Source organism: Anser brachyrhynchus, assembly GCF_964034855.1.
Source record: "Anser brachyrhynchus genome assembly, chromosome: 1".
Classification (NCBI taxonomy): domain Eukaryota; kingdom Metazoa; phylum Chordata; class Aves; order Anseriformes; family Anatidae; genus Anser; species Anser brachyrhynchus.
The window spans coordinates 62,941,466-62,955,393 of record NC_137694.1 but is presented as its reverse complement, the minus strand read 5'-3'; the positions used below and the strand labels follow the sequence as shown (position 1 = coordinate 62,955,393).

Below are 13,928 nucleotides of genomic sequence, written 5' to 3'. Positions count from 1 at the left end.
GTGGAGTTGATTCTTGTCAAAAATAAAAAAGATAATTCAGGCTGAATTTTTTAAGACAAAGACACTGCACAGATTTACTTCTCATCTATGCAGACTGCCTCAAAAATAGAGGGAAGTTCATTCTTCTAGCCTAACCTTCCCCCAGGCTGCCTGACAACATCTCCTGTGAGCCCAGGTGATGAAGTAGAACATACTATTGGTTTTCTGTGTGAAAACAGAGATTCTACAATCTTTCATCACATTGATTTCATCACCCTTCTTCGTAATCTGCACCTTTGGGTTCAAAGGTGGAATCCAAGCGGTAAGATCAGTATATGAAAAAAAAAATACATAAGGGCCTGTTTTAAATTCTGTTATTCAGATTTTTCTACAAGCAAGAGAGAATTGAACAACCGCTGTAAAAGTATTACTATCATGCTCTGCTTTTAAGAAATAAAGAAATAAAATATCAGCTGCAGGATAAAGAATTGCTCAGTATAAATCACCTCAATTTACTTCAGTGAAATTATTCAGGTTTTATATCACAGGAAAAAATAGATATGTAGCCTTAATAAAATTCTAGTAAAAGGTAATATAAAATTGTCAGATGAAATAGTATACTGCTACTAGTTATAGTGATTATACTTTTTGGACAGAAATCTTAAATTCTGGGCTGAAAGCAGAACTTCTGTTTTTATGACCTGATGAATGTGGTGAATGTTCAAAGCTTCTGGAAATCACTTAATTTGAAATCAGGCTTATTTCCCCTTGAAGAAAATACTTTGGCTTTGGTCATTGGTAGAGACAAATCAGAAGTTCAGTGGCAGTTAAAGTTTCCCACTTTTTTTATTTATTTTTTGTCCACTTGCCATTTATCCTCATTTCAAAATAGAAAAAGAAGCAATCAGCACCCATCACTGTCACTGTGTGAGCTGTGCAGCTTGCCCAGTCCTAAGCTTGTAGCTCATCTGCTACTGTTTTCCCCTTTGAGATCCAGTTTCTGCCACTAGATACATTCTTATGTACTTTCTTGTGTCTTCAGTGAAATGAAGGGAATCAGAAATGTACATTCAAGGGCAGAATCTGGCTGTACTGCATGCACTGATTGATCTGGTAAGGAAAAAGTGCCAGTGCAGCAAATTGCCTTCTTGGTGGGATGTGGCAGTGACAAGTGCCAGAAGCTGTGGACATCAAAATGTGCCGAGAGCACTGATACAAGAGGGAAGGCTGCTGGGGAAACTCCCTGCCAGAGTTCACTCTAAATGTCTCTACATCAGTCCTGTGAGACATAAACTATGCCAGAGGCTCATGGAAATGTTTCTGAAAAAATGAAATATTGCTTTAGGTGTGAAACACAGCTTCAAGCAATTTTCTTTGACCTGGTGCTATTGCTGTGATTACTGGTAGCTACCCTATTTGATTTGTGAGTAAGCCTACATCTCCCTAAAGCTGATTGGCACACCAGCTGCTTGCCTGTCTTGCAAAATATGAATACCCCATGTTCATATCCCCTGGGAATTGTGTGGGATAGCAAGGCCTGACGGGAGCAGAGCCAAGCCAAGAAATAAGTATTAAGCAGTGGAGAGTGATTTGTTGCCAGACAGCTAGGGAATTTGAGGACGGTGGTGGATGGAGCGTGAATTGAAAAGGATTAGAATATGAGTGCAAAGCGACTAAAGCTTTGGGAAGGAAGCAAGCCAGAAAAAGTTTGTTGTCAGGGGGAGAATGGCTAAAAGTAATTTTGGGGACTGTGAACAAAGAGATGTCCTGCTGGTTGTGCATGAGGACAGGCCCTTTGGATGGGGAGGATTTGCGTCCCTGAGGCAGGCATGGGTTGCATGTGTTGGGGTGCAGCAGAGACACAGGCTCAGGGTGGAGGAATACAGGAATCAGGGAGGTAAGAAGGGTTTTCTTTCTTGGATTAGGATGGCATGGGGATGCACCAAGCCACGGATTTACAGAAATGCTTTGTTTTTCAAAACCGAGTTTACAGGATTTACTATGAATAGAAATTGTTTTGTTAAAGGATGTTGCCTCCTGCTTTTGGTACAAGGAGTTAAGAAGTGCTTTTGTGATTTTCCAGTTTTGTTCCCCCTCTGCTAACCTGTAACCTCTTACTGCATCTGTTTATTTACAAGACAAGACTGTGGGATCCCTCTGTTTTCACAGAAGTCATAAACCAACAGCTCCTGCTGTCTCAGCAGTGCTTTCCTAAGGGCTTTGTGGGTTATGAGGTGAAATGTGTCTTATTTATATTCTCACAGAGTACAAAAATATGCAGTAGTGAATAATTTCTTTTATTGACATCTTATTTGTTCTGTGTAGTCATTCACACTAACATCTAAAGAGCCTAGATTATAAATGGAAAGCATAAAAATGTGTTAAAGTATGTATATGAAGAGTGTGATTACATGAAATTCAATCATCTTAATATACAGCTTAAAGTCATTGACATTAAAGAAATGATTAAAAGCAGCACATAATGCAAGAGAAGGTTTACTAAGTATCACAGGGATCCAGTCAGCAAGGGCATTCACTTTGCATATGATAAAGAGATTGGCCTTGTTGGTCTTCTAATTATCTGCTCTATGTGACAGTTTCCCACATTTCAAGGTCCTGTTCTCTGGGCTGCTAGAGAGCAGGTGGGTGTGATGTTCAAGTGAATACATACGATGACGAGATATGCCAGTGCAACTCCACTTCAGCCCTCTCCCTTCTTACTCATGGAGTAGCACTGAGGGCTATCTTAGAAGAGATGGTACTTTCTCTGTCAGGAAAATCATAAATCCATAACCATCTAATCAGAGCCAAAAGAGAGGACAGCAATGGGTCTGTAGGCCAGGTAATATTTTGCTGGTTGTGGCTCCCTTTGCTGAAGAAGCTTCCACTGCAGCACAGTAATAAGGAAAGAAGATATTGACCAAAACTTTCTATCAGGGATTGCAAGTGCTGCAATACTGGAAACTTTATACTAATGCTGTGTGATAACAAACCAACCAACCAACCAACCAACCAACCAACCAAAAAAAGCAATAACAACAACAACAAACCACCAACAGCATAAAAAAAAAAATCTCCTTTCCAAGAGACTTCTTATCTGTTTTGTCATTTCTTATTATCCCTTTGAAATGCTGTAGCGGATGGTGGGTAGCTGTATATATTTCCAGGCCATATGCATTCTCTGATAAACTTTTTTTTTTTTTTTTTCCCAACACAGTGATGACTTACTTCAAAAGAATAGTAATAATTTGCCTTCAAAAGAAGTAGGCTTAGAAAACTCTGGATTTGGGAAGAAGACTCACCTTTTATTCATTGTAGAAGTCAACAGCGGAATTGAATATCTAACTACTGAGTACACGAGTGTATGCATACTTGTCTTCTCTCATTGAAGTCCAATATCTCCTGTTTTATAGAGCTTACATAATTGTTCTAGACCATGAAAAATCCATAGGCAGAGAATTTGGAACAAACCTTTTTTTTTTTTTTTTTTTCATATTTATGGTATCTAAGGGAAAACAACAGAAGAAAGATAATCTCCCCGTTTAACTCACATTGATTTTCAGAACTGAAGAGTTACGGAGTTATGCAGAAGACCTTCTTGTTATTTATTTTATTTTTTCCCCAGATCTTGGTTATATGTATGCACAAATTTTCTCTTTTCTTTCATATGTACAATATAGATTTAGTATTTTGTCCCTACTTGCTTTGGTCTTGCCCCTACTTGCTTTGGTCTTGCATTGTTTTTTTTACTTTTTTTTACTTTTTTTTTTTTTAATTTGAAGATTTAAAAAAAAAAAAAGGCTAAATTTGGCGAGTGATGTTGCTTACTGCTGCCCATTCTGGAAAAGTATTCAGCTGGAAGAGTCTAATTCCCCATGTGTTGATTGCCACCATGACAACAGCCAGACCAATCAGATTTACACCCAAGCCAGCTTTCACCTATGAAAAAAAATGAAAAAATCACCAGAGCATGGTCAGTGATGACTTGATCAAAAACAATTAACATGGAAAAAAAAAAAAAAAGAAGACAAGAGGGTACATGGTGCAGAACTAACTTTGATGGAATATATTTGTATATGTACGTATACCTGTTTATATGTATAATGATAATATACATATGCTGACTTCCAAAGTGACAAAAAAGCACAACTATTATGTATCAGAGTGAATATCGTGAGAGTATTCAGGAGGGATAAATGCTGATGCACCTAATCAGAAAACTACTTAGTTTGTCACTTGAACTTCTCAATCACATAATGAGAATGGGGTTTTGTACTACACATAGAAGGGTGATAACAGCATGTTTTAGTGTGGAGCTACATGATAAATCCGATTCCCTGTGCTCTCCTGATTTCTCCAAGCACTGTGTTGTGCAGTCTCTTTCCTCTGCAACTGCCATTTTGCTTGTCCTAATAGGTCAACACAAAGTATTGTGTACTTCTACTCTTTGATACCTGTTTGACCATTATGTTCATAAAAAATAAAGACAAGAAATGTGCATATTCTACAGTAGAAGTACGGATGTTCTTAACCTGGCAGCTCTGTGTCATAACAGTAGTGCAAATCAGCATGAATTTATATTAACACTAATATCATCACCATTATTATTGGCTGCTGGATGTGGGGACAGGGTGTTGGGGTTGCATGAAGTATCGGAGAATATACCCAATCTCAAGACTCACCATATCTTTAATCTGGCAGTGCCCATAACTGAAGACAATGGCATTTGGAGGATTACCCACCGGCAGCATCACCGCAAAGGAGATACACATGGTGACAGGGATCAGAGTGTATAAAGGGTTGATAAGCAGGGTTTCTGACTGGAAGGAGAGGGGCAGGAAGAGAAGTTTTACTTAACCAGTAAAAGCCGTGCTCATAGTTAAGATGAAAAACCTGTCTCTGCTTTATGTGAAGATAATAAGTTTATGAATCTCAGCTCCCTCATATCTAAATCTAAGTGTGGAAATATTTTTTTGTTTGTTTGTTCTTTAAAGTGGGATAATGGTTTGCTTTGGAGCTGGTCACCCTCCAGGGATTTCTGTTGAGCTATTTCACACTGGGCATGGGTGGACATAGCTACTGTTAGGCCTTCCTCAGCCTTTCTCTCACTTGTTCTCCCTGTCATTCTGAGCTGTGGATCTGATCACTGAGAGCTGCTTCAGTCTTCATCCAAGAGAGATCAAAGCTGGTTTAAATGAAGAATTTCCTTATTACAGCTGCTGAAGTTGCTGAAACAATTCTGTAAAGCTTTTCCAAGCAGTGTTTAAGAAAAATAGTTGCTTGGTCTGAATTTGCATTGTGAGGGGGCAGTGCTGGTGGAAAGTTTATTTTTATTTTTTTTAAAGTGGTCTAAATAATTGTTCTTCCACTACAGCCTTCAGTGGGGGTGAAATTTTGTATTTTAATTTGTGTTGTTGTAGCAACACAATACATAGTTCTATGTGGGAGGGAAAGGAAGGGCTAACTGAAGAGTGAAGGCTAACTGCAGACAGAAGTGTCTCCAAGTTTCTTTCACAGTCAAAAAAGAAATACTGTATAAAAATGGCTATTCATGCTACTAAAAGGAGATTACCACACTAAATTTCTCTTTAGGAGAGTCTCTTTAAGTGTAGTGCAGAGGTAAATTTGAACTCATAAGCCATTCTAACATAATTACTTATTTTCATCTGACCGTATCTTCATATTACCTCAGAGCAGTTCACATAATGTTCTTTGACTCAATCTCATAAAATTGTTATAATAGGGAAACAAGAATCATGGTCTGCATTCTTGGTAAGGAAAGCTTCACATTACACAAAAAAAAAAAAGGAATGAGATAGGTTTCTCTAACTGCTATTCTAATACGGAATGAGATTTGCATTTATTTCCTCTGCCTTTGTCACCAGTTTACTAATTGTTAACTTTTCCTTACAAAACCTCTGCTTTCCATGTTGGATGATAGCACACTTACCAGATCACACCCTTGAACACATTTTAATCTGATACAGAATTCATTAGTACAGTCTTTTCTTAGAAGTAATGAGTGGGTGACCACTAATTAATGAACTACACATTTAAAATAACATTGATAAGCTTTATGCAGACTTCACCAACTATCTTGTTGATTACATGATCACCTTTCCTTTTATTTAAACAATCTATTCTTCAGGGCAGGAGCTATGCTTTTGCTTTGTCCTAGAAATCTCAAATAAATTTATCAGTGCTAAAATTGCCTGTCAGTATTTTTTGCCAGGCTGAGTTTATAAAGCCTTCTGAACACAAGACTGCAGATCAATAGTTTGGAAACCAAGGCAGGGATTCATGGGATCCGAATGCCAATACCCTCCCATCCTGAAAAATTCCTATGGGCCTATGAGAAAACAACAGACTAAAAATGCCATTATTTTTACTCACCATACTGCATAAAATAGGTAGAAATATGGTTATAGTTGCTGGGTTACTAACAAACTCTGTAACAAGGGACACCAAAATGCAGGCCAGTAGAGTTACGGCCCAGTAGGGAAGGCTGCTCAGGGACAGCATTTGGTGTCCAATCCACGTAGAGAGGCCAGACGTCTGAGAAAAGGACAGAAGCACAAGAATGACTAAGTACATGGGATGTTTGATAACCAGTTTGTTCTTTTCAGGGCAGTTTGCATCAGAGAATGCCACCAGCAAATAAACAAAATTTAGATCAATGCTTTCTCCGTTACCTTTTGTTTAGTAAACTGGATTTCACTGTAGTGTCTAATAAACAGTTATCCATAGTATCAAAAAGATAAATAACATGAATTGGCACCAAGGCTGATCTTTCCTCTTTCTTCAGCATGCAAACTGAAGTATTGCAAACTGGTGATGAAGGATTTCATAGTGTAGGTAGAACTCATACACAAATTTATTTGCCTACAGATAGGTGTCTGTAGGAGAACTAGGTGTATATTCACGAATTGTATTGAGTGGAGATACAGTCGGTATAGCCTAGAGAATGATTTGTTTTATCAATGCTGGGTGTTTGACCCAGTTGCCTAAATATGAGCAACCAGTGGCAGCTGAGATGTTCTTCCCACAGCTAGCTAGCTGCTAGTTGAGAAAGGGTGAGGTTTCCCTCAGATCCTGTGTCATTTTTACCAGCCTTGTAGGAATATCTAGCTCTACTAGAGCATCTGAAATGGCAGTAGGTGCCTATGCTTACACAACTGACTTGAGCCCTACCCATTCTTTTGTTAGCTAGGTATCTTTCCATTGAGTTTAGGGAGTAGGGGCTAGCTTGTGTACAAACTTGAAAGTATCTGCTTTATAATTCCAATCTGAGGAGCATACAAAAGGATAAAATTCAAAGTTTGCATTATTTATTTATTTATTCATTTTAGGAAGGGGAATATAATCTAAATCAGTACCTTGCATCCAGCTGCTAAGGCGTAACCACCTCCAACCAACACTACAATTTCCCAGGGCATAGTCTTCTGGAAGTCCTTCCAGGTAATGATGGGATCCAGTGTGTTAATGTTTGTTGACCTTTCAACATCTCCTACATGAAAATAAGTGTGTGATCAATTTTACATTGGCATTTATACAAAGATCTTCACATTTCATGCTAGTAGCAATAATGCAATAACCATGGAAGTTATCTTGAGACCTGTCTGTGAGAGAGATGAAGAAGAAAAGCATAGCTTAATTCTCTGGTTAGCTCAGCCTCAGAAAATGCAGCATATTGATTCCCAATACCCTGACCTCCACTTGGCTGCTCTGTTGATGTCAATAGTTACAAAACTCTGTGCTTTATGATACAGCTTCTTGAGGGACTGTCTGCTGTGTATATACCTGTGAAAATTATCTGTAAATTACAAAGATGAAGTTAAAATGGGTTTATTTTGTTAAAGGACATTTTCTCTCTCCCCACTAAGTCATGAAGCTTAATAAAATGCATTTATGTCCCTGAATAATTTCTTGAAGTAGAAGCCAGAGGGTGTTATTTTTCCTGAATGTTGCATGCATTTCAGTATAAAACAAACCAAAAACAAAAAAACAAAAAAACCACATATCTATATACACTTGTAATCTCTACATAAGACTATGCAGGGAGCTCTGTTTCCATACATTATTGCTGAAAGCCTGGCACAGCAAACCGATCGATACTTCTGAGTGCTATCCAAAAATGAACGTGAAATGTTGATCATTGTTATTATCAGGAAGATTGCAAAAGGAGCATTACCAAAAATTACAACTGTCACATATTTACTTACCTTTTTTACATCTACTTGATGAGATTATCAATGACTTCTTACATACAAGGAATGACCAAATTATTTACTAGAGCTTACCTTCACCCAACTTTGCAAATCTCTGCATTATCATTCTCAATATGGAACTACATTTCAACCTTTCCTAAAGCTCAGTCATAAATTTTCAAAACTCTGTAAACACAGAAGAGATGATGGCTATTGTTACAAGACCTAGTAGTGTATCTGTGGCCTATTACCTGTTAGTAATCTACTAGATGAGACCACATGAACTAAAGCAGAGGACGAAAGTGGAGTTTGATGTAGGAAAGGATGGTATCAGAGGAAAAAAAAATACACTTCCACTTGAAAAACAAAATGTGTTCTTCAAACATTTTATAGAGACCAGAAAAATATTCTTAAAATAAAATGTGCCATAGCTCTTTCTTCCCATATGTACCCTACCTTTTTCTGTTTTTCCAAAACATGGCTTTTTTGCTGGAATGAGGAAAAGGAGGAAACCAAGAAAAACAGACACAGTGGCATCAGTCCGGTAACCTTTCCTAAGAAAGAAGTGGTGAAGTTATCATAAAAACTTACAGAAACATTCTTAAACTAGGTACATAACTCTTAGCAGTTACAGAATCCCAGAAACCCAGCATGGTTAAGGTTGGAAGGGACTGCTGGAGGTCATCTGGTCCAAACCGCCACTCAAACAGTTATAGGTGAAGTTTTATTTCCACTTTTGAAGTCTTAGCAACAGCCTTCTAGAAAAATATGTCTGTACATCAAGGATACAAACAAAACTTTTTATTCAATATAGTAAATTGTCTACATTAACTACCTGTAATAATAATAATAATAATAATAATAAATTATATTTAATTAATTTAATTATTATTATTATTATTATTATTTTATTATTATATATTTTTAACATTCTAGTAATAAAAAGAATAAAAAGAGATCCCTTTTGATTTACAAATCTGTTAACTCAGAGGTACAGTAAAATAATTTATTTACCAAAAAGAATAAATAGTAAATACATTCTCAGGAAAAGCCAAGCCCAAATAATCCTCTAGAAATGAACTGGACATTAAAACTCAGCCTGAAAAGTATTTCAAGGTATGTCAGACTACAAAGATCCTCAGGAAATCCCAATACTATATTAACAGCTGTTCTTCAGGGAGAATTAGGATTACAAATTAAAATAATTTTATACAGCAGAAATTGAAGAAAATTTAACTTCATGTAGTCTTTGCTATGCATTGTTTATTAAAGTTACTTCAAACAGAAATCTTTTCAATATTATTTAAAATAAAAAATACCAGTTGTTTCAATCTTCTAATATTTAATTGAAATATTTTCTTAATAAACTTTATCTCCAAAAAAATACATTATTTTGAGAAAAAAAAATCTTTCAAAATAAAATAGAAAAAAAAGCACCCAAAAGTTTTAATTTGAATTATAACAGCAATACATTTCAGAGACAGCTTCTCTATGAATGCACTAAAATGTTTTCACTTCAGTATGTGGCTTTCCCATTTATTACATATGAAATATGTTTGTTTTGTATAGTTAATTCCTTCTTCCTTACTCAGAAAGAACACAGTTTGCTGCCATGTGAAGAGATGTGATTTAAAAAGCAAAAATCCTAAATTTGAATAAAAACTTCATTTTTTGCCACCTTGTTAAAAGTGGCTAATGACGTATGTAGCCAAAATTTATGGCAGAAAGTCAGAAGCTGCTAGGCTGTACTCCTTTGCAGTTACATAGGGAACTTACTTTTCAAAGAAAGACGACCAGCCTGGTACAAAGCCAGGCTCACGAGTAAACCAAAGCAATGTCATTAGAATGAATAAAAACCCAGTCACCATCTCAGGATAGCTAGAAACAAAAACAAACAAACAAACAAACAAACAAATGAGAGTAAAATCCAAGGTCTGTCTGAAAACTCGAGAGCAGATTCCAAATGAATTAAGCAGTTATAAATGTTTCCCACAAAACAGGTATATACCATAAGGGCAATAGAAAGGAAGATTAATCTGAATTAAAGAATTCTACATTTTACTCTCAGCTGTGAACCAACTAAACCTAGTAAAAAAAAATGAACTAAAGATATCATTATCTGTTTTTTCCGTTCAATAATTAATGGGGAAATCCTAAAGGAACATAATCATAAATGTTTGTTATGCATTTGCACTGTTTTCCGATGAAATGTGGTAATGAGTTAAAGTTCATGTTACCATTCTACTGTAAACACTTTGTATTGTATTTTTAAAAAGTATAATAAGCATAAGAGCAATTGACAAAGTAAATCTGCACAAATATTTTTGTGGATGGTCCTGCTTGGGCAAGCAAATTACTGAGTAAATCACATCTGTTTTACCTAACATTTCCCAATTTCTTATATTCTTCCTGAATTCTTCTCTCTGACATTTCTTCCCGTTTGGTCTTCTTCTTCTTGCTCACAGAACAGGTCTCCTTAAAACTAAGGTAGATAGCACAGTCAAATTAAACAAAGGTCTCAAGTGAAATAAAAAGTTGTAAAAAATAACAACAAAGTGGCAAGCTGAAAATTCCTCTTTTCATTCTTCTTGGGAGAAGATACGACTGGGACAAGGTCTGATGGCAAAGGGAAGGGAAATTATGGCTTGTCACCTTCGTATGGTCAGGTTTCTAGGTTTTCCAAGAAGCAATCCTAGTCATGGTATGAAAGTCCCTATGGTGTCTGTCTAATGCTGACTGGTATCGCTGAGCCTCTCCAAACTATGGTTGGACTCCTTCCTGTAAACTTCCTCAAATGTCTGGCGGTGGCTAGTTTTTTGCTGTGCCTGAAAACTCCAAAGGTTACGGCTAGTTTATATCTGTGAAGGAACTGTATAATTCCCAGTAGGATCAAGGATAGCCAAAACATGTGGGGTTTGGTCTGGCTTTTGAGCACAAGTTTGACTTGAATATTTAGGATTCACTATAACTAATGGTGAAAGCTATGCTGGGGATCAAAGTAGCTTTCACAGCTTGTCTGTTTCTACTCTTCCTAGCAGTTTCTAAACTAGGCACAATTAGTGTAGTACTACATCACCTCTGCTACAGAGGCCAAGGCAATAGTGTTTTGTCCTGTTGAAAAAAGTCTGTACTTCCACGAGGTAAATGCAAGCACAAGCACATTTCACATCTGAACACATATAAACCTTCCATACATTCATATACAAATTAGGTGAAGCCCTTAGTTTCTGCAGCTTGCCTTCATGTTTTAAGACTAGACTTTCCTAATTGAAATGAATACACTTGCAAGTTCATTTAAACATTTTTTTCGTTTATTCTTTCCAGTAGTGTCACTTTGCTGTGCTTTGAGCCACAGTTCTGTTTTTCTGCTTCAGCTGTATCATCTGTCAGACAGGGGCTTATGGAGGGAGTTAAGAAACTTCTGCAACTAAGCCAGTCTAAGATAGGTTTTTCAGAAGCTGGAACATAATAAGTACGTTGAGAGCATAATGGCCTGGTTTTAAAGTTCCTGCAATTTTAATGTGTCATTTATTACCCCACAAGAGATCTATGCTACTGCAATGGCCAAACAGTGCACTAGTATCTCCCTCAAGAGTTAAGGTCAAATTATCAAAGGAATTTGCATACCTAAAGATACAAATAACACCTGATTGGTTAAAAAAAAAAAAAAAGTCTCAAACTTTTTTTTTTCATGTCCCTTGCAATCAAACACCTATATGACACTTGTTTTAAGCACCGTTAGTACAGTTCTACACATATAAGTATTTAAATTTCCTTGTGAACTTGTTTTTAAACTCCATTAAATCCACCAGCAGTAATGCATCTGCTGGAAGAAAAAAGGTATACGCTTTGTAATGGTCAGTTCTATAGCGACAATTATGTTATTAGCCCTGCTTTTCTGGCAAAAATTGTTTGGTGGATCTATTCTTCATCCCCTTTGAATTAGTCAAAAACCTACAATCCAAGTCTGAGATGTTGTTCCAATTGGGCCAAGTCACAGCCTAGTGACACTGGGCTTCCTAGGAAGAGAACATGCAACACGTACGTCATGGGAGTCTAATAAACATTTATGCACAGACATTAACAGCTGTTTCAACATGTTGTCAATGTTGCTAGGCTTAGGAGGATGTGAAGGCAGAGTATTGTAATCAAGCTCTTAACATAATATATTCTTTAATGAACTGCAATAAACAGAGACTTAAGAGGCTTGGAATCAAACAGCACTTCTCAAGAAGTCAATAATGCTTCAGTCTGTGGTATTATCTACAAAAACATTAATCAGCATGAGGTCTTGGATACAATGTGGAATTTCAGTGACTTTTATTTAAAAAAATGTTATTGAGGGTAGTGTTAGGGCTTGTTTCCTCTCAAGCTTTTTTTTTTTTTTCCTCTAGAAAGAGAAGAAGAAAAAAAAAAAGGACTTATGTTAGCATTTTAATTTGGAACTACAAGGCTCAGGGGAATGACTGAGAGAAGGACATGAAACTATTCACCTCTAAATTACCTCTTCAAATCTAGTCGAGGTCAACAGCAAGCAGAATTCATTATCGTATTTTTGGTTGCCTTTCATGGAAGAAATTAGTGATGTCAGTTCATCTTACTTTTAAGAGTAAACTAAATCAAATTAAGGACACTTTAATTCTGAGTAAACGTGTGTGTACCACAATTTAATGCAGATTAACTAATCCACTCTAAATGCACATACTTAGTCAATTTTCATTAACTTTGCTGAGTACCTCTGCAAAGAGAAGACGTGGTACAAATGAACTTGGAGACTGAGCCTTGTTCTTATCTGGGGGATCAGGGACTTGCTGGTATCAGAGGATATTCACCTCTTAGGCTGAGTCCTTTCCACTTTAAAGACAAATATAAATGGAGACAGTTTACCTTTAATTTTAACTTGTCTTACATTAACTTCATTGAGCTGGGGGCTGATCTGAAAAGTAACTTGTTCCATTCCAGGTGGTTTTTGTTTTGTTTTGTTTTGTTTTGTTTTGTTTTTCTTTCATCTTTTCAGTTGTATTTTTCCAAAAGAACTTTTGACAAGATTTTTGCTCCACAACAAGACACAGCTATGAGTCAAAACAAAACTAACAAACAAAAACAACCACACCACAGCTGAATGCATAGTAAAGATTTCTATCACCAATACCTTTACTCTCAAGCAGCAATACTATACACTCACTGCTGCCTATCCAGTGCTGCTAAGAAATATGACTTCCTCCAGTAATTGTTCTGCCAAGAAGAAAGAAATACCTTAGCTTTTGTCATTTGCAACTAGAAATGCTTTAATAAGACCTATTCTAATAAAGTCAAAGACACCCTGCTTTTGGAATCTGTACTTCTTGAACAACTTGCACTCACTTGCAACCCAAGAACAGCCAATGCATCCAGAACCAAGTAAGGACCAACATGATGAGGGAGATTGGGAAGCTGAACAAAAACCAGGTTCCAAAATTCACCACTTCAGCATTTGGGTAGTGGCTGTAAAGGGGAAAAAAAAAAGTGTGTGTGTAAGAGTTTAGAATGATAAAAAACACCCCCAATATGTACAGATGGCCATGCATGTACTTGCATTTATCTGTCACGACATGACAGAAAATTTTCATCAGCATATATTTGTGACAGCTACAATACATGTGCATATTAAAGCTACTTACCAAAGAATGTCAGTCATTGACCATGCCTGACCAAGAGATGAGCCATACAGCACTTCACACCTTTAAGATCAGGTGGTCTGGA

The 13,928-nt window shown here is 36.7% G+C and overlaps 1 protein-coding gene across 1 annotated transcript in view; it reads right to left on the bottom strand.

The window, feature by feature from the left end:
• Positions 1–3,716: 3,716 nt before the first annotated feature.
• The window catches only part of SLC13A4 (solute carrier family 13 member 4), a 28,674-nt gene continuing 18,462 nt past the window's right edge, over positions 3,717–13,928 (bottom strand). The window contains exons 9-16 of the mRNA XM_080593784.1: positions 13,551–13,670; positions 10,567–10,668; positions 9,963–10,064; positions 8,643–8,740; positions 7,356–7,486; positions 6,373–6,534; positions 4,662–4,799; positions 3,717–3,918 (exon numbers count right to left, since the gene is read on the bottom strand). Coding sequence (XP_080449910.1) covers positions 3,781–3,918; positions 4,662–4,799; positions 6,373–6,534; positions 7,356–7,486; positions 8,643–8,740; positions 9,963–10,064; positions 10,567–10,668; positions 13,551–13,670 — 991 coding nt within the window. The 3' untranslated portion in view covers positions 3,717–3,780. The remainder of the gene's footprint in view (positions 3,919–4,661; positions 4,800–6,372; positions 6,535–7,355; positions 7,487–8,642; positions 8,741–9,962; positions 10,065–10,566; positions 10,669–13,550; positions 13,671–13,928) is intronic.